General features: G+C 38.6%; 1 protein-coding gene across 1 annotated transcript in view; it reads left to right on the plus strand.

Moving 5' to 3' along the window:
* Window positions 1-399: 399 nt before the first annotated feature.
* The window catches only part of ZYG11B (zyg-11 family member B, cell cycle regulator), a 102866-nt gene continuing 82862 nt past the window's right edge, over window positions 400-20403 (plus strand). The window contains exon 1 of the mRNA XM_082688436.1: window positions 400-666. Within this exon, the coding sequence (XP_082544562.1) occupies window positions 664-666 (3 nt within the window). The 5' untranslated portion in view covers window positions 400-663. The remainder of the gene's footprint in view (window positions 667-20403) is intronic.

Raw genomic sequence — 20403 nt, forward strand, 5'->3', positions numbered from 1 at the left:
AGAAATGAAGTGTGTAGTGATGGGAGAGAGTGGGATGATTAAAATTGAGATTATACAGGGGCTACAATTATTGGTAATGAGATCTAAAGAAAGAGCATGGAAATGAGAAGCTGAGGCAAAGGTGATTCCTAGTGGAGAGGAACCCGAGATATGAAGGCATTGAAAGAATTATCTAAGAGAACGGAAATCACCAAGAATTATGACAATGGTAACGAATGACAATGGACAGGAAAAGCAAGTGTCTATAGATTACTGAAAGGAGTAAAGGCTCCAATCTCCTGCTATGACGTAATACCTGAAGCTCTTATTTTTAGAGGTTAAGCTACGATTTGAGGGGGTGTGGCTCCTTTAAAGGCCAGACGCCGGGAGGCTACTCCTGGAGTCTGCGCAGTGAAGAGGGGGCGGGACCAAACGCGCTCGCCGGTGGGGGCGGGTCTCACGGGGTGGAGTCTGCGCTCCGGGTCGGGCTGCGGCTGCGGCTGCGGCGGCTGCACGTCCAGCTTCTGAGAGAAGGAGGCCGAGGCCTGGGCCAAGCCCGGAGCCGCCGCTTCCCGGAGCCTCCTGGAGCCCCCGCGCCGGCTCAGCCTGGGGGCGGGCTCAGGCCCGGCCCGCCGCCGAACCCAGGACAGAGGCTGCACGTCCGAGGACCAGGCCGGCGCAGCCATGGTGAGGGAACGAGGCCTGCCCGAGCGGCAGCCGCACGCCGCACGCCGCCTTAGCCCCCGCGGCCTGCCCCTCCCTAGTTCTGGTGCCCCCTCTGCCCTCTGCCTTTACCTCATCCGCTTGTTACTGTCCCCCTCGGCGCCCCGCTTCTCCTTTCCCCTGTTCCCCGTCCACCTGCTGGGGTGACATCCCCCCCAGCTCTCTCCTCGGTGACACCCTTTTTTTTAATCACCCCCAGTGACAGCTTCTTTCGCGTTCCCCTTTGCCGCCCCCTCCTCGTCCTTTAACCCGACCTTCCTTTTCTCCTCTGCCATTTTGCTGCTTTTATCTCATTTGGGATCTCTGTACCTCTCTTCTTCCCAATTTTCGTCCTGCTCTTTGCTCTCGCTTCTTACACCCTTTCATTATTTTATCTCCACTGCCCCCTCCTCTCCGTATCCTTTCTCCCCTTCGTCCTCTACGAGCCACATTTCCTCTCCCCCTTAATCGGATGTCCTTTCTCCCCCGCTCTCACAGCTGTCCCCATTTCCTTCTAAGGCTTCAGGGGTCTATGCAGGAACAATTTGAGGGCGATTGCTTCCCAGGAACAGTGGGGCGGGCAGATAGGGATTTGTAAGCTTTCTTCTTTATCTTTTTTGTAGACGGGAAGGGAGATGGGAAGTATTGGTGAAAGCCTGGACTCCGTATTGCCTAGTGTTATTGCAAAACCTGGGTGATAGTGTGTTTTGGACTGAAGCATGGGGTGACGGCCAACATCCGTCCTATGACCTTTTGAGATATCTAGCCTTTGACAAATAATTAAACGTGCTTTGAAACGTATTTTTATTTTGAGCGCCTTTTAATGTGGAGGTACATACAGCTAGGGAAATTTTTAAAAAATCTGTACTTGCAGGCTTAACCATTACTTAGAACAAACGGTTTGCTTTTGTTTGGAGACAGAGACCAGGGCATCTGATGACTGAAAATCAGGTTGGCGGTCAGATTGTGCCAGTCTTCTTTAATACCTACTAATACCATCGTTTGTTTTGCTCTCCCTGCCTTTAGTTGAGAGACCCTTATATTTGCAAATTTTCTCCTTCTTGTTTCAAAATAAGTTGAAGCTTCAGTTGGTTTTTCAAAGAGTGGGGTTACACATGGTTTGCAGTATATTTAATAAACACATTGCTGATCATATCAGCAATCTAAATTTTGGTCTCTGGGAGGAGAAAGATATTCTGGTTAAAACCAAGTCCTGATAATCATGTTCTAGGAGGTTAGTTAGTTTTTGTTTTTACCCCATTCATTTTTTTAGGAAAGAGGTTTGTTGTAGAATCTTTTAATCTGTGAACTTTGTCTAACTGACTGCATTGTTAGGTGGTTCTTCTGTGTCTGCCTCCACAACAACCCTTCACATACACAGTCTATCACACTGCCTTTGTGTGGTAACCTGCTTCTCCTCCTGAAATGTGGGGTTTTTTCTAGGCAGCAATTGTGCCTACTTATTCCTGTTATTCCCAGTGCCCAGGCCATGTACATGCTTGAATGATTCATTTTGTATTCTCATATGATCTTAAACTGAAATTTGAGACAATTAGGGAACTACATGGAAAGAGTGAGTTGGAGAATTTTATTTTTGGTACAAAAAGTAAATTTAGGGACGCCTGGGTGGCTCAGTTGGTTAAGCAGCTGCCTTCGGCTCAGGTCATGATCCCAGCGTCTTGGGATCGAGTCCCACATCGGGCTCCTAGCTCAGCCAGGAGCCTGCTTCTCCCTCTGCCTCTGCCTGCCATTCTGTCTGCCTGTGCTCGCTCTCTCCCCCTCTCTCTCTCTGATAAATAAATAAAATTAAAAAAAAAAAAAATTAAAAAAAAAAAAAAAGTAAATTTAGTAAGATGTGATGATTTCTTTAGAATAAAATAAGATGTTCTGCCTAAGACACCAAATTTCTAGGTTTTTGGAAGCATTGGCTATCCCACTGAGAATAAATGTATGAGTAGAGAGGGAGAAAATTTAAACTCTTTCCGGGTATTTAGGATCCAAAGGTGTCATTTGAGCTGGGCCAGAAAGATGAATATGATTTATATAGATCATTTTGGAAAGGCAAAGACTGCTTTGTTGTGAATATGAGTAGAAAGTAATTGAGATGTATTGTAGGTAACAGATTACCTTTATTTAGCATGGAGAGATGAGGAAATGAGAATGTATAGTAGGAAATGTGACTAGAAAGATACATTACGTATGACTATAACTTCGACTTTGCCTGCAGCTAACTTGATTTTCTTCACTTGTTAAAACACATACCTGCAGAGTAAGAGTGTATGTCTGGGAGAAGTGAAGAGAATGCAAAGTATTAGCTTATTATGAGTTGAGAATTACGTAGAGGCTACTTGTTTTCTACTTCCATCTGCAATATATGTAGTAGGCACTCAGTAAATAGAGTTAAACATTATTATAAAGCTTTGTATTTTAGTTTTCAAAATTTTCATTGTTATGTTGTGTTTTGAATACTTAAGATATCTAAAACAAGGATTCTCAGACTTTACCATAAGTCAGAATCAGCTGGAGGTTTGTGCCACCACTTCCTGAGTTTGATTAGGTTAGAGTAAGGCCTCATAGTTTGCATTTTTGTGTTTCTAACAAGTACTCATGTTATTTTGATGTTCCTGTTCTGTGACGAACACTATGAGGACCACAGCTTTAAGATGTAGTTCTTACTTTTTATTTTATTTTATTTTTTGAGTGCCATTGACTGTTGGCACTGGAGATATTACAAATAATAATAGATATGATCCTTGCCTTTTTATATATTGTATTTGTGGACAATCTAAACATTAAGCAAAAAGAGTAATTTTAAATGCAAAGTGTACATGGGCCTGTGCACGGTTCAGTTGTTTAGCCTTTAGCTCAGGTTATGATCCCCAGGTCCTAGGATCGAGCTCCACATTGGGCTCCCTGCTCAGCAGGAAGCCTGCTTCTCCCTCCCCCTGCTTGTGTTCCTTCTCTTACTGTGTCCCTCTCTGTCAAATAAATAAATAAAATCTTAAAAAATAATTTTAAAAAATGCAAAGTGTGCTAAGAAAGGAAAAGTTGTGGGATCATGGTATGGGATAGTCACAGCTGGCTTCTCAGGATTTTACTTTTAGGAAGAAAACTGAAAGATTAAATTATAGGAGTTGGATTGTGGAAAACCAGATAATAGAATGGCACAGTGAATGATCTGTGGTGGTACCTGTCTTTAGCCTGCTTAACTCTCTGTATCCTGGAGTTCTCAAGGAACTCAGGGAAACCTCATCTGCCTTGCATACCCCTCAAAAAAAAACCCTAAGTTACACCCTATCTATTATGTATCCCTCTTTCATAGAATATATATCAATTGTAATTATAACAAGAAGCAGCCACATGTGCTAAAAAGAAAGAAATCAGGGTAGAATATAAAGTGACATTGTATAGTTAACCCTTGAACATTGCCAGGGTTAGGAGCATCAACCCCTGTCCCAGTATAACTTTTACCTCCTCAAAAACTTAACTACTGATAGCCTACTGTCGACTGGAAGCCTTACCAATAACAAATAGTCAGTTAATGCTTACTTTGTATGTTGTATGTATTATAAACTGTATTCTTATAAGATAGAGAAAAAAATGTTACTAAAAAAACATAAGGAAGAGAAAATACATTTACAGTACTTTACTGTAAAAAATCTGTGTATAAGTGGACCCACACATTTCAGACCTGTCCTGTTTAAGGATCAAAGGTATATGAGTGTGTGGCAACTATTTTAGATAGTATGGTTAGGCTAATATTTATTGAAGATGGTTGTGTATTTTCAGAGCTGTTTTAAGTGCTTTATATATTTTAATGCTCATAGCAACCCAATGAGAAAAAATACTAGCTCTGTGAAGTAGAGACCATGTTTGTTTGGCTCACCATTTTATCTTTAACACTTATATAATACCTGGTGCATTATAAATGCTCAATAAATATTTGTTAAATGACTTTGGGGATGATCAGAAAGTCAGGGAGGCATTGTTGAAAAAGGGACATCTGAATTGGAGGTTGTAGCAAGTGGAGTTTTATTGGTTAAGAGTTTGGGAAGGAAGACCATTCTAGGCAAAGGGACCATCTTAAGCATAAAAACTGGGACCAAAGCAGGCATGATGTGTTCTAGGAAGTGCGTGGCTCTAGGATCGAGGGTACAGGAAAAGATGAGACTAGGTGAGCCTAGGGTCAGATCATGGAGGACCTTGAGTTATAGGCTTATGAGTTTGGCCTCATTGGAAAGACCCAGACTACCTTCTTGTGTGAAGGAATATCATAATTAAGAGATTTTGAAGGTTATCACTCTAAATCAGTATGAAACCTGTTTTGGTATGCGAAGAGCTATTGCAGTACTCTAGCTGAAAATAAGTGTGTGTGAACGTTCACCCTCGGCTTTTTATGGTAGTGGTGATTTAAACTAGAGGAGGAAGAATAAAAGGAAATAAAATATAAAAGTTAGAGTGGTGCCAGAGTACACTACTTTTTGGCAAAGTGTATTTTCCATAGAGGCATTACTATGGAGTTGTGGAAGCTTAGAATCATTAACAGCTTTGCAGTTTTGCTCACTGGGCTTTAGTTCTCATATATGTTGCTATTGGGGATTTATGAAAATATTAAAGTAAATTTACTATACCAAAGTCCTTTATTTACAAATAGTGGGTCTCCCAAATATCATATATTAGGTCCTGTAAAAAGAGTCAGTGTTTCCCAACTTTTTTTTTTTTAAATAGATTTTGTGTGGTATAAGGAATAATTTTTAAGTAAAATGTACTTAGTTTTTAAATTACTTACATAGTTCACTAATAATATATTGAACAAAATATATTAAAAGAAGTTTCAGCCTTTTCCTGTTTAACAAATGACACATTAACATAAGAGAAAGCATTATTTGTCATATTTTCAAATGAGTATATGTTACAATGTAGATTGAAATTATGTTTATGGCATCAAAATAAATAAGAACTGACTTTTTAACTTTAAATTTGGAACTCTTGCATTTTTGTACTTAAAAGAATCAGAAGGTTTTTATAATTGTTCTTTTTTATTTCTAAATGACAAAAGGAATGGTTTCCTGCTGCTACTTGCAAGCCTATGTCCACAAATAAAATATTGGAAGTATATGTAGTTCATTTCCAATAAATGAAAAGTCAAATTGGAAATAATTATCACCGCATTTCTTCTTGTTTTTTAATATTTAATTTATTTGACAGAGCTCACAAGTAGGCAGAGAATTGGGGCGGGTGGGGAAGCAGGCTCCATGCTGAGCAGAGAGCCCAATGCAGGGCTCGATCCCAGGACCCTGAGATCATGACCTGAGCCTAATGCAGAGGCTTAACCCACTGAGCCACCCAGTGGGTTTTGTTTTGTTTTTAACTTTTTATTTTAATTCCAGTTAGTTAACATACAGTGTTAGGCTAGTTTTAGCTGTACAATGGAGTGATGCAGCAGTTCCCGTGTATCACCTGACACTCATCACGCCAAGTGTGATACATCACCTGTTTAACTCCTACCCCATCCCCTCTGGTAGCCATCAGAATGTTCTCTGCAATTCAAAGTCTGTTTCTTGCTTTGACACTGTTTTTTTTACTTTGCTTTTTTGTTTTGTTTCTTAAATTCCCCGAGTGAAATTTGATACTCCTCTTTCTCTGTCCAACTTATTTTATTTAGCATTATGTTCCGTACTTCCATCCACATCATTGTAAATGGCAAGACTTCACTCTTTTTTTATGGCTGAATAGTATTCCAGTGTGTGTGTGTGTGCGCGTGCGCGCGCTAACGGGCACATGTGTACACATGCACACATTTATCTATATCACATCTTCTTTATCCATTCATCAGTTGATGGACACTTGGGCTGCTGCCATGTCTTGACTATTGTAAATAATGATACGGTAAATGTAGGGGGTGCATGTATCCCTTTGAATTAATGTTTTTGTGTTCTTTGGATAAATACCCAGTAGTGTGTTAGCTGGATCACAGAGTAGTTCTGTTTTTAACTTTTAAAATGATACTGAACTCTCAATTTTAACTCTCAATTTTTGAAACATTGTGTATGTTTCAAAATTTTATTGTATATAGAGCATACTAGGGCGAGTGTGTGAATTAGTGGACTCTACCATACTTAAGGAGCCTGCAGTTTGGGTCCAGTTAGTTTATAGTGGTCTTACAGGGTTGCTAGGGCCACCCAGGTTGTACTGCACAACTCAGGTGGCAGCCATGTATGTAGACAGCAATGGATCTACAAAGGTCTGTATCCTATGTACTTGGCAGTGTCTAGCACATAGTAGGGGCTCAGCAAATAGTTGCTAAATGAAGGTGTTTTGCACAGTATACTAGGACCCTTATCTAGTCTTTTAATCTAATAATCTAATCAGTTTATGCGAGAAGTCTTTGCATTTTATGTTCAGTAATACTGAGCACACATTATTAGTTTTTTTGCCTCTAAGTTTTGCTTCTACTGTTCCTTCTATCTAGAATGCTCTCTCCCTTCTTAACTTTTGACTATTAAACCTTCAGTGTCCCTTTAAGGCCTATCTCCTTTGCAGAGCCTTCAGTTAACCTCCAGGCAGCCTTGGATTACTCCTTTCTATATGCCTCTCCTGTACTTGGTTTTGTTAGTTAAGGAAGATGGATGGCTCTCCAGATTGTGAGTTCTCTGAGAACAAGGACAGTTTTTTCAACTTTATTTTTTAAACACTTAGCATAATGCCTAAGACATAGTAAGTACGTAAATATTTGTTCAGTAGAAGAGTGTGTGCACTTTGTAGAGAATCTGATCAGGTAATGTTGACTGAGATGTGAATCATGAAAGATGGAAAGAAAGATGAATACTCTCTGCAGGTCCCCTGAGGGAAAAAGGAGGTTTGGTGGGCAAGAAATGTTGGATCAAATAATTTTTCTCTTACTAGCCCAAGTGATACTTTAGACCTGGGATATATGTATGTTTCTGTCTAGAAAAGTTCAGCAGGAACAGTTGGGGGAGGAAGCCAAATGATTTCCGGAAGAATTGCTAAGCAATGTCATTGTATAAACACTTCCAAATTATTTGTCTATAATTTGTGCGGATGTCCTTCCAGAGAATAGAATATTTAAACACAGGTAGTAAAGAGAATAATTTATTCGTAAATCTAGAGGGGTGGTTAATTATTTAAACATTTTGTTGGCTCTGTATAAAGATCTTCTGTTTTTTTCTTTTTTCCTATATAGTTCTCCCTTGTACGAACATTTTTCTTAGCTCTCCAGCATTTTAATGCCTATGCAATGTCATATTCTCCTTTTCTAAGGACATTTTTAAAGTTTGAATGTTCTTGGTTATATAATATCAGTTTTTTTTTTCTTTTCATAGAACTCGTAACCTTTTGGCCAATCAGTTCACCTCTCTATGTCTCCATTTAAGCATCTCTAAAATGAAAAAGTTATATTAAGTCTTCTCTGTGATCCCTTTCACCTCTTAAGATTCTAGCACGTCAAAACTAAATTATTATAGTAGATACATTCTATTAGCTCTAGCACTGTGGGATCAGGGCACTTGAGCTCTTACCTCCGTGAGTATATTACCCAACTTTTCATACCAAAAAATTTTGGTTTTGTTAATATTTGCATAGTACTTTGATATTTTAAAGTCATTTTTTCTGTACAAATCCCATTTATTTTTCATCACCATTTTGTGAAGTAGTCAAGATAGAAGTTTAGCATCAGTTTTACAAATAAGAAAACTGAGAAGTTAATTTATTTTCCTAAGATCACACAGTTACTAAGTGGCAGAGCCAGCACTGACTGCAGGCCCAGTGTTCTTTCCATTATTAACCTGGCTTCTCTGTTTACCATATTGTATTTCAAAACTCATGCTAGTAGTTAAGAGAAAACTAATGCTGAAATATCTCCTTGAGTTCATGAATCCTATATCTGCTCATATGCTTAGTGATTACTGACCTGAATTTTTGTTTTGTTTCTTAGATTTTTTATTACATGAGTTAAGGTGGAAAGGAAGGGGATTTATTTACCTTTCCAGGCCTTTATCTTTTTTTAGATAGAATTCTAACTTCTTGCCCTTTAGCATATAGCTGTTGGCCACACTGACCAGGCCTTGAAGTGATACACGCAAGCTCACCTTATCTATGTTTTTGTCTGGCATCTAGGGAATTTTAAGGAATAGTTGATGATTTTTAAAAAAGAAAAATAAATCCCCATAGTCCATTTCAAATGGTTTGATATATCTGTACCCTTGAACACAATATATCTGTGCGCTTGGTATACCTTCTTCACCTTCTTCCTCATTTGTAAAATGATTGTATTTGGGGAAGGAGAAGATGAAGGGTTTATAGCATATCTATGGTTATCTTAGATGTTTATTGCTAGAAGTCTGACTTGTCTGAATCAGTAGTAGAAAATACAAAAAGCAAAACAAAACACCAAACCCCCCCCCCCAAATCCAAAACTAATAAACTAAGAAGAGGTTTCCCGTGGAGTACTACTAAAATGAGTGGTCAAAGATTGTCCAGTATCTGAAGTTTCTTATACCTGTGAACTCATGACACTTGTCTGCCTTTCATTCCCATGCTTTAATTTCAGGGTTAGACATATGACTTGATATTTCCCTATGGACACATAGTCTTTTTATCTAGGGGCAAAAGTATTTTAAATACACCTAACAATAGATTTGTGCCTGATTCTTCATTTGTTCAGGCAATAAACACTTAGTGCCCACTGTGTAGAAGGCATTATTTTAGGCTCTGGTAATATAGCAGTGAACAAAATACAGTTTTGTTCTATATAGTTTATATTCTATAATAATGGGTAGTATTTACTGAGCAGTTAATATATCAGTCAGTGTTCTATGTATCTTGTGCTTAGAATGTATTTAATTCTGATAGTGACCCTATAATGTAAATACTGTCATTGTCTGCATTTTACAGACCATAAAACTGAGGTGCAGAGAGATAGGCACTTTGCCTAAGATTACATCATTTTGTAAGTAGGAGAGCTGGCACTTTAAACTAGGCAGGCTGACTCCCAAATCATCACTTTTCAGAGCAATATTACACAATCCTTCAGAGAGATGTCAATGAACTGTTTTCAAACATAAAATGATCAACTTTGTAATCTTTGTAGTCACTGGTTTCTGGCCCAATCTTAAGAAAAAAAAAATCATCCAACTATACCAAAAAAAAAAAAAAAAGAAGAAGAAGAGGAGGAGGAGGAGCACTATCAGAGCCATTTGTCTTCTCTTGGAGAATTTGTCAGGTTCTGGAGCATTTCAGGTACAAAATGAGATTTTGAGCCTGATTCACATGAGTTAGAACTGAGACATCTATAAAAAGCCAGGATCCTAAAATGTCTACACCCTTTCTGAAAAGGTAGACTAAAAAATGTCTGCCCGATGGTATAGGGAGACAAAGAAGCTTATTTGTTTTGATATGGACTCCTCTGAGAATTTACAGTCATAAACCTGCTGTCCTATGTGTCTGAAACTTAAATTTATATTACTAGTGTGAGATCATTGCTAGTAGGAAGGGAATATTTACTGAATAATTATCAGGCATTGTGTTACAGGTTTTAAACACTTTCTCACTTCATCCTAACAATAGCATCATGAGGTAAGTGCCAATATTATCCCCATTCTACCAAGGACAGAACTGAGGGTCAGAGAAGCTAGGTAATTTGTAGTGTAACACCACCTAGAATTCAAATCTAGGTCCAGTATTCTTCCTACTAACTGCAGTGCCTCTGGAAAAGGCACTTCATTTTTGTAACTTAGTTCCTTATCTGTAAAATGAAATTTGTAATATTTCTCCTTTCACAAGATTATTTTATCAAATGAAATAAAGGATGTGATGTTGCTTTGTTTATTGTAAGACACTGTTACCAGCGTCATCCATAAAGTGTATTTTTTCCTTATAATTAACCAGAAGACCTCAATATTCAGTGATCCTGAAACCTACAAGGTCTATCTTGAGGAATTAAGGCAATTTTAATATTTTTATACCAGATTTTTCCTGAAGTGTCAATAGAAGAAATGAAATCAATTTTCAGACAAGTTATAATCTAGTAATTTACTAGTTCATTCAAGAAGTAATTTATAAGGTACATTTTTGGGGGCTTCAGTTCCAAGTGTAAAAGATGCCTGATCTCCTTTTTTTTTTTTTGGTCATACCAGCAGCAGTGGAAGCCCCAGTCCCTTCCAATAGTAGACTACAGTTGTGATATATATATATATATATATATATATATATATATATATATATATATATATATATATGAGTCAATATGAGATTCCTCAAAGACAGACCCTGTGGCCTCCAGAATCTCTCTGTAATGAGGTTTCTCTTTCAGTTAATTACCAGGAAGAATACACTTTATGGATGTCGCTTGTAACAGTGTCTTAGAGTAAACAGAGCATATTCTTGTCGTTTTTTTGATACAATAACCTTATGAAGTGAAAGGAAAACTATTACAAATATCATTTTATGTATAAGGAAGCTGAGGCACAAAAATGAAATGGCTTTGGGACGCCTGGGTGGCTCAGTTGGTTGAGCAACTGCCTTCGGCTCAGGTCATGATCCCAGCGTCATGGAATCGAGTCCCACATCGGGCTCCTTGCCCCACAGGGAGCTTGCTTCTCCTTCTGACTCTGCCTGCCACTCTGTCTGCCTGTGCTCGCTCTCACTTGCTCTCTCTCTGACAAATAAATAAATAAAATATTTTTTAAAAAAAATGAAATGGCTTTTACAGAGGCATTGTAGTTAGAAGGAATTCTGGACCGAGGATTTTAATGCGTGATAGATAAGGAGGGACTTTTTTTTTGTGAAGGAAGGGATCCTGTTGTGTGGAAGGTGTGGAACTGGGTTCTGAAGAAAGGAAAGCAGTTCAAAAAGATGTACTGCTTATACCAGTGTGTCTTTTCTGAAGAGAGGGAAAGAGAGCTAATATCTCAGACATTTTCTTGTTATTAGGAAGTAGTCAAGTGGAAAAAGCTGTTTTGAGGAGCTGTTCTTTTTTTTGCCCTCTCTCCATTATCCCATACCCCTCGCTGTACCATGTTCTTATAAAAAGCAGTGTTTCAAAAGTAGGGAATCTGCTTATAGGTAGTTATTTATTCACATACTCAGTAGACACTGATCATTTGCTCTGTACCAGAGGAGGGGACACAAAAATGGATAAGGCTCAGGTCTTTTTTTTTTTTTTTTTTTAAGATTTTATTTATTTATTTGACAGACAGAGATCACAAGTAGGCAGAAAGGCAGGCAGAGAGAGAGAGAGAGAGGAGGAAACAGGCTCTCCGGGGCTCAATCCCAGGACCCTGGGATCATGACCCGAGCCAAAGGCAGAGGCTTTAACCCACTGAGCCACCCAGGGGCCCCAAGGCTCAGGTCTTAACCCTAGTTGTTTCAATATGTGAGACATTGAGTTCCTCTGATAGATGATGAACTGTTCTAAAAATCCTTTCCTGACTCCTAGGGGCTTGTAAATGATGTAGTTCCTCAGACATTAATTTTTATGTACTAAAGGCCCCATACTAGAGGACTACTTACTTAGTAAGTATTACTGCAGTTTAGTAATCATAAGCTAAAGTTAGTGGATTAGGAGTTTACTGAAAGACTCTAGTCTTTTATGAAGAAATCTGACACTTGCAAGTGTTACAAAGCTCCTACTGCATATGCACAAATGGAGCTTTTTGGAATTCCTGTAATTTCTTGGAAGAGAGCTTTGTAATCAGTGCGTCAGCAGTGTTCTTGAGTTGGTAGTTTTTGTATGGTTGCTAGGTTTGAATCTTAATTATGAATTGTCATTAATTTAACTTCATTATTGGTGTCATTTGTTGTGTTTTATTTGGTTAATCTTGTGTGTGTTTATGTATATTTGCATTAATAACATTTTTGACATAAAAATTTCCAAATTTAGGGGCGCCTGGGTGGCTCAGTGGGTTAAGCCGCTGCCTTCGGCTCAGGTCATGATCTCAGAGTCCTGGGATCAAGCCCCGCATCGCATCGGGCTCTCTGCTCAGCGGGGGGCCTGCTTCCTCCTCTCTCTCTGCCTGCCTCTCTGCCTGCTTGTGATCTCTGTCAAATAAATAAATAAAATCTTTAAAAAAAAAATGTCCAAATTTAGACTTTGACAATGTATTGTTAATCAAATAGGAAACATTCATTTTCTCATTGTTAAACCAGGTATTTATAAAATTTCCTTATAATGATACTTCATTAAATTTCCTTATAATGATACTTCATTGTTAACACTCTTTCCATCTGGAATTTGGGAACCAAAGTGGGTAGGCTGTGAAGTTTTTCTGCCCCACTAATTGGGCCACAGGAAAAAAAAATTTTGAGAACTGTTTTTCTTGAATCACAGTCTAAAGGGGGAGACAGCCATGTAAGCAAAAGTAGGTGACTGTAATAGAGCTATATACAAAGTAGTGTGATTATACCTGCCTATGTTTTGGTATATGAGGGACATTATGGAGAAGTGGACATAGATACTGGCTCTTGTAGTATGAATAGGAACTTGATAGATGGAAAGGTGCAGAAGGGCATTCTAGAAAGAGGGAACAGCATATATAAAGGGAACATGGCTACCACTGGTGAACATTACTTTGGTAAACCTCAGGTTCCTAACAGAAATAATTTCTATTCTTCATAACTCACAGAGTCGTCATGATTGTTTTGAAAAAGCTTTATAAATTGAAATGCCAGACAGATGTATATTGATGAAAATTCCTATTTTTTTTTCCCAACATCTGGGAGCCTTTTGTGCCTCCCCTAGGTAATGTCATGTCAAAACCTTTTCTGATTTCCTTTCATTCTAGTCATCCTTTTCCTCTGTTTTATTCCTTCAAGGAGGGCCCTGCTTTATGATATCTAAAGGCAGGTGCAGACGAGAAGATAGGTGTATAAATTATATGCATAATAGTAGGATACATTCTTTAATTGCTTATGTATAACTGTTTAGGTTGTGTCCTATGTATCTAGTCTATGTATCTAGCAATGTCATAATCCATGCAACACAATCCCTTGGAGCCAAAAAGTCATTTCAAAATAACTCTTTAAGTCTTTATTTGCAAATTTTAGAACATTGTAAAGTAGAACAGAGTTCACAGATATGCTTCTCAAAAATCTCATTTTATTTCTTCTCTGTTTCCCTTTTATATCATAGCTGCTCCTCTGCTTTTCCTCTGCAAATTCTCCCAAGACTCCTTTGCAACCCAGTCCATCATTACCAGATATTTAAATCTCTGGGGAATGTAAGACTGTGTAAGAAAAAGGTATAAGAGCAGTGATGAGAAGTTACATATTTATATGTGTATATATACATAAATGTTTTCATTCAAAATTAAAATGTTACTGAGTCTAATAAAAATGTCTTTTAGTTTGAATACACGTATTGAAAAATATCTTTGATAAAATGACAGTTTCTTGGTTATCGTACAATATTTGGAAAGCAAAAACAGAGACAGTCTCTTAAGTGGCTGCCTTGGGCTCTGGTCATGATCCCAGGGTTCTGGGATCAAGCCCCACATCAGGCTCCTTGCTCAGCTGGGAGCCTGCTTCTCCCTCTGCTTGCCACTCCCCACTGCTTGTGCTTGCTCCGCTGCCCCACCTCAAATAAATAAATAAAATCTTAAAAAAAAAAAAAAGGGCACAGAAACAGCTTTTCTTCATTTCCACTAATTTTTATTTTAGTCTTTTTCCATTTTTAATAATTTGATATGTTCAGAAAGCCATATGAAACATTTGTGTAAGTCATGAAACATAATAAACAAATAGCTAAAAACCTGGCATCCCAACTTAAAAAATAGAACTTGACCACTGCAGTTTTACCCCGTGTGTTTCTCTATGCCATAACCCCCTACCCTTGAGGTATCCTCTGTCCTTTTTTATTTCATCTCTCCCTTGTTCTTCTGTATAGATACTCTACAACATATTTAATTTAGGGGCGCCTGGGTGGCTCAGAGGGTTAAGCCTCTGCCTTAAGCTCGGGTCATGGTCTCAGGGTCCTGGGATCGAGCCCCGCATTGGGCTCTTTGCTCGGCAGTGAGCCTGCTTCCCCCTCTCTCTGCCTGTCTCTCTGCCTCTCTGCCTACTTGTGATCTCTCTCTCTCTGTCAAATAAATAAATAAAATCTTAAAAAAAAAATATTTAATTTAGAGGTAACTTTTTAAGCTTCTGAAATGTTTTTCAGGCAATATAATTTCCTATGGCTGTGTAGATGTTTAATTGAAATCCTGCTTCGTATAGTTTTTGTTTAGCTTAGTAATATTCTATTCCTAGCATTTTGCCATGTCATTAAAAGTTATTCAGAAACATACATATTGCTGTGTAGTATTATATAGAATTGACATACTATGATTTGCTTACCATTTCTTTCTATTTTAGCCATTTGAATGTGTGGGTTTTTTGTTGTTGTTTTGTTTTTTTTTGTTTTTTTTTTTTTTTTGGTTAGAAAAACTGTGATCAGTCCCTTTATGTAAAAACCTTTGTTATTATCTCTGATTATTTACTATTTTTAGGTAAATTCTACCTAATGAAGTACTGGACCAAGAGTGTTGGTGGTTTTTGTTTTGTTTTGTTTTTTATATTTTATTTTTTGAATGTGGGTGTTTTTATGAATATTGAATCGTTTTCATTTCCAGACAAATTGTCCCAGTTTACACTCTTACTAGCAGTATTTGAGAGGACCAATCTGGGCAAATTTTATTTGAATAAGTCACTATGTCAGGATTATATCCTGTTCTAGAAAACACCACATTAACTAAAAAAATAAATAAAAAGAACCGCACTCTTGTTTTGTACTGGAATTGTTGTTTTAGCTATTTGCTGTAGGGTATTTTTTTCAGGGATTGTTCAGGGACCAAGTCATTCTCCACTTGCTGTACTTGTGGAAGTTAATTACAGGGCTTAGTTATCTCTCCTGATCACTCCCTCTGAGAATTTATCTATTCTTACAATTCAGCTGTCACTACTAGGGGATGCTATTTAAATCTGCATATTCAGCTCAGTTCTTTCACTGGAGCCTTAGTTCCTTTTCTGTCCTTGCCTGAGCAGAACAGACTCTCCATGACTACAACAAATTCCCCTGAAGAAAGAATGCTTTGCCTAGTCTTCTTACTAGTTTTGTCAGTGAGGTTATGGAAGTATTCCATATCCACTATTTTGTTTTGTATTTTTATTTTCTAACTTTTTGACAATTTCAGACTTAAAAATGTTGCAAAAATAATACAAGGAATTCTCACATAGCACTCACCAAAATTGCCCAAACTTTTAGCATTTTATCTCCTGTGGTTTATCATGCTTCTCTCTTGCCCCCCCCCCCCACAACTTTTTTTTCCTCCCTGGTTACCCTGGTTAGCTCCTACATTAAATCTTGGAGTTATTATTTTTTTTAATATCCCAGCTTCCCTTCCTCCACCTCCCTTCCTCTCTCACCAGAGGGTGCTACATGAAATGAAAAAAATGGTGAGATGTTTGATATTAAATACCTTGATACCTTGGCTTGATTCTGCCACATTCTAACTGGATGAATTTGGGTTTGTTATTCTTTCTGAGCTCTGGTATTCTCCTATACAAAATAGTGTCTACTATACCAGCTCCACAAGACTGTTGTGAGTTCTAAATGAGATAATAATATGTCAAAAGTATGCTATATGAATGTTGGTCAATCCTTCAAATAACAGTTGCCTGTTTAGTAGAGTGCCAAGCATTGTGCTAGATACTGGGGGTTCAGAAATGCTTACTTCATGTTGTTAATTCTTCCCTCAAATTATTTTTCACTTTTGATTTTTTTTCCATTTTCATTGCCTGTTCCCTAATCCACAGCATCATCACCTCATGTCTGAGCCATGGCCCTCAAATTGTTTTTTGGAATTTATATCAGTGCCAAAGTAATAATTGTTCTGAGAGATAGTATGGTATAGTGGAAAAGGTATGGACTTCATTATCATTAACAGATCTGGGTAGGTTCTTAGCCCCAGTTTTGTTTTGTTTTTTTAAAGATTTTATTTATTTATTTGAGAGAGAGAGAGAGAGAACATAAGCAGGAAGAGGGGGGAGGGAGAAGCAGACTCCCTGCTGAGCAGTGACCCTGCCACAGGGCTCAGTGCCAGGACCCCAAGATCATGCCATGAGCTGAAGGGCAGGCGCTTAACTAAGTGAACCACCTGGGCACCCCTTGGCCCCACTTCTTAGAAATATTGTGACACAGGGCAAGTCCCTTTACGAGTCTTCTAATTTGAACTCCTTTTTCTTTTCTTTTCTTTTTTTTTTTTAAATCAGGAAATGTCAGGGACTATGCTGGGTGCTGTGGATATGAAGAAGCCATTAATAGGTTCCTTGAACTTGAAAAACATCATGGTCTTGTTGGGGAGACATACAGTCATAAAAACTGATTAATATGGGATTGTAAAAGAAACCTAGATTTGGAATCAAATATAAATGGCAGCTTATGTAATGATTTTTTTTTTAAGATTTTATTTATTTATTTGACAGACAGAGATCACAAGTATGCAGAGAGGCAGGCAGAGAGAGAGGAGGAAAGCAGGTTCCCTACTGAGCAGAGAGCCCGAAGTGGGGCTCCATCACAGGACCCTGGGAAGGCAGAGGCTTTAACCCCCACTGAGCCACCCAGGGTCCCTGCCTACGTAATGATTTATTAAAGCACAAACTGAACTCTACAGTCAGATTGCCTGGAGTGTAATTCTGGCTCTGCCACTTCTTAGCTGTATCATCATAGATAAATAAACCTCTCAAATCTTCAGTATCCTCATCTTTGTATAATGGGGATACTGAAAGAATTTAACTTAAGGATTTTTTATGAAAAGTAAATGAAATTATGTATGTAAAGTGCTTAACATAGTTTATAGCATACAGCATATAGTAACAAGTAGTATGAACTCAATAATTATGATTATAATTTGCATAGTGGTTAAGAGCTTAAAAATATAGACTATGGTGGTCTCATTCTTGTTTTGGGAGTCCCAGTTTAGCAACATGTTGGTCGTGTAAATATAAGGAAGATATTTAACCTAAACTTCAGTTTCCCCATTTTTAAAATGCAGATTGTAATGGTGCTTGATTCATAGGATGTAGAAATTAAGAGAACTCTTGTATCTACAGAAGTCTGAACCAGAACCTGAGGCTTAGTGTTTCGTGAAAAATAACTTTTAATTTTTATTCTTTTCTGCCATCTGCTGGCTGTTTGTCTTTGACATGCAAATTAAATTTTTAAAATAGATTTTATTTATATATTTGACAGAGAGAAAGAGAGATCACAAGTAGGAAGAGAGGCAGACAGAGGGGGCGGGGGAGAAGACTCCCCGCCGAGCAGAGAGCCTGATGTGGGGCTCGGTCCCAGGACCCTGAGATCATGACCTGAGTGAAAGGCAGAGGCCCAACCCACTGAGCCACCCAGGTGCCCCTAAATTAATTTTTCTGAACCTCAGTTTTTTTGTTTCGTTTTGTTTTAAAGATTTTATTTATTTGGTAAAGTGAGAGAGCACAAGCAGTGGGAGCAGCAGAGGAAGAGGGAGAAGCAGAAGCAGGCTCCCCACTGAGCAGGGATCCTGACAATGCAGGGCTCCATCCCAGGACCCTGGGATAACCCGAACTGAAGGCAGATGCTTAACTGACTGAGCCACCCAGGCGCCCCTCTGAGCCTGTTTATCTTTGTTCAAAACAAACTTTTGAAGATTGCAAGCATATGTGAAGAAGCTAGATTAGTGCCTAGTACCACATAGCTGTCATTCAGTACCTAAAAGCTGTTGTTACGTGCAGTTTAATTTGTCAGGTGCTGAGAGTAAAATTCTGCCTTGGAAATTAACAAAGCCATCCCCGAACTAGGGATGCTTGACTGAATTTGAAGGACATGTGAGATGTTCCCACGTAAAAGTACTAATCTAAAAAAAAGGCTCAGAGTTGTCAAAGTGCCTGTTACGTTGCTTAAGGAACCGTGTTAAATAAACAGTAGGTTGCATTCAGTAATACTTTAGTGTACCAATAGGAGCTGCGGATTAAAGACCTGGGTTAGGTCAGATTGAGAATCCATTTCAGTTAATTAAAAAGAACTTTCCTGTTTGTTCATCCTAGAAATTCTTTTATCTTTAGAACTGTGTAGATTACTTTGTGATCCAAATGAAGTCAGATTTGACCTCCTTCCTCTCTCTCCTGCTATTTTAGTAGGAGCTGTGTTCCTCTGGCAGTGGTGTACCTAGTTGTTAAGGGGGAAAATCTGAGTAGGAATTTCCAGGAGATGGATTGTTTAGACACTGAGTTCTAGCTTCTGCTTTATCGTTTCTTTTTTTAGTCTTCCTTTGCTGCTGTTTGTTTAAAAATAAGGTAGGAACACTGATCTTTCAATACTTCTGTGTTAGCTTTAATTACTAGGATTTGGGGAATCATGGCAGTTTAGGTTTTGGAGTAGATCTTAGATAACCTAATTACAGTTCTAGTTCTGTCACTGGCTTGATACATAACCTCTCTGTTCTTCATCTTTAAATGGGGGTGATTATCCTTGTTCACATCACAGGCCCACTTTGAGTATCAACTGAGATATTATATTCAAAACTGGTATGTAGGGGCACCTGGGTGGCTCAGTGGTTAAAGCCTCTGCCTTCGGCTCGGGTCATGATCCCAGGGTTCTGGGATCGAGCCTCACATCGGGCTCTCTGCTCAGCGGGGAGCCTGCCTCCTCCTCCTCTCTCTCTCTCTCTGCCTGCCTCTCTGCTTGCTTGTGATCTGTCTGTCAACAAAACAAAACAAAACAAAAAAAACTGGTATGTAAATTTGAAAAGGTAGTATATTGGGGCATCTGGGTTGCTCAGTGAAGTGCCTGCCTTTGGCTCAGGTCATGATCCCAGGGTCCTGGGATAGAGCCCTGCATCTGTCTCCTGTTCTCCAAGGAGCCTGCTTCTCCCTCTCCCTGCCACTACCTGTCTGTGTGTGCTCTCTCTGTCAAATAAATTAAAAAAAAAAAAATCTCTTAAAAATAAAAAGGAATGATTACTTAAATATTCTAAGTGTTCATTACTTCCTGGGTTTGTTCTGCTAAGTGTCTTGCTAAAAGTATGTTCTCAGAAAGGTTTATATATTGGGTGCCTGGGTGGCTCAGTGTGGGTTAAGCCGCTGCCTTCGGCTCAGGTCATGATCTCAGGGTCCTGGGATCAAGTCCTGCATCGGACTCTCTGCTCAGCAGGAAGCCTGCTTCCCTCTCTCTCTCTGCCTACTTGTGATCTCTCTCTGTCAAATAAATAAATAAAATTAAAAAAAAAAAAAAAAGGTTTAGGGGCGCCTGGGTGGCTCAGTGGGTTAAGCCTCTGCCTTCGGCTCAGGTCATGGTCTCAGGGTCCTGGGATCGAGTCCCGCATTGGGCTCTCTGCTCATCTGCTCAGCAGGGAGCCTGCTTCCCTTCCTCTCTCTCTCTGCCTGCCTCTCTGCCTACTTGTGATCTCTGTCTGTCAAATAAATAAATAAAATCTTTAAAAAAAAAAAAGGTTTATATATCTTCCCTCTGGCAATTATACAACTACATCCATTTTCTCTTCTGCAAAATAAATAGATTATTTTGAAATTTACCAAATGAGGTGAAAGTGTAGCTTGTTTCATCTGACTAATGAATTTTTAATATTTAGGATGATGGTACAATAAAGAATAGAAAAAGCAGGAAGAATTCATTGTTACAACTCAGGAAATAAGAGAGAATAAGCAAAGTTCTGTGTGGCAGAAGTTGAATTTGATGAA

Source organism: Mustela nivalis (genome assembly GCF_964662115.1).
Source record: "Mustela nivalis genome assembly, chromosome: 10".
NCBI lineage: Eukaryota > Metazoa > Chordata > Mammalia > Carnivora > Mustelidae > Mustela > Mustela nivalis.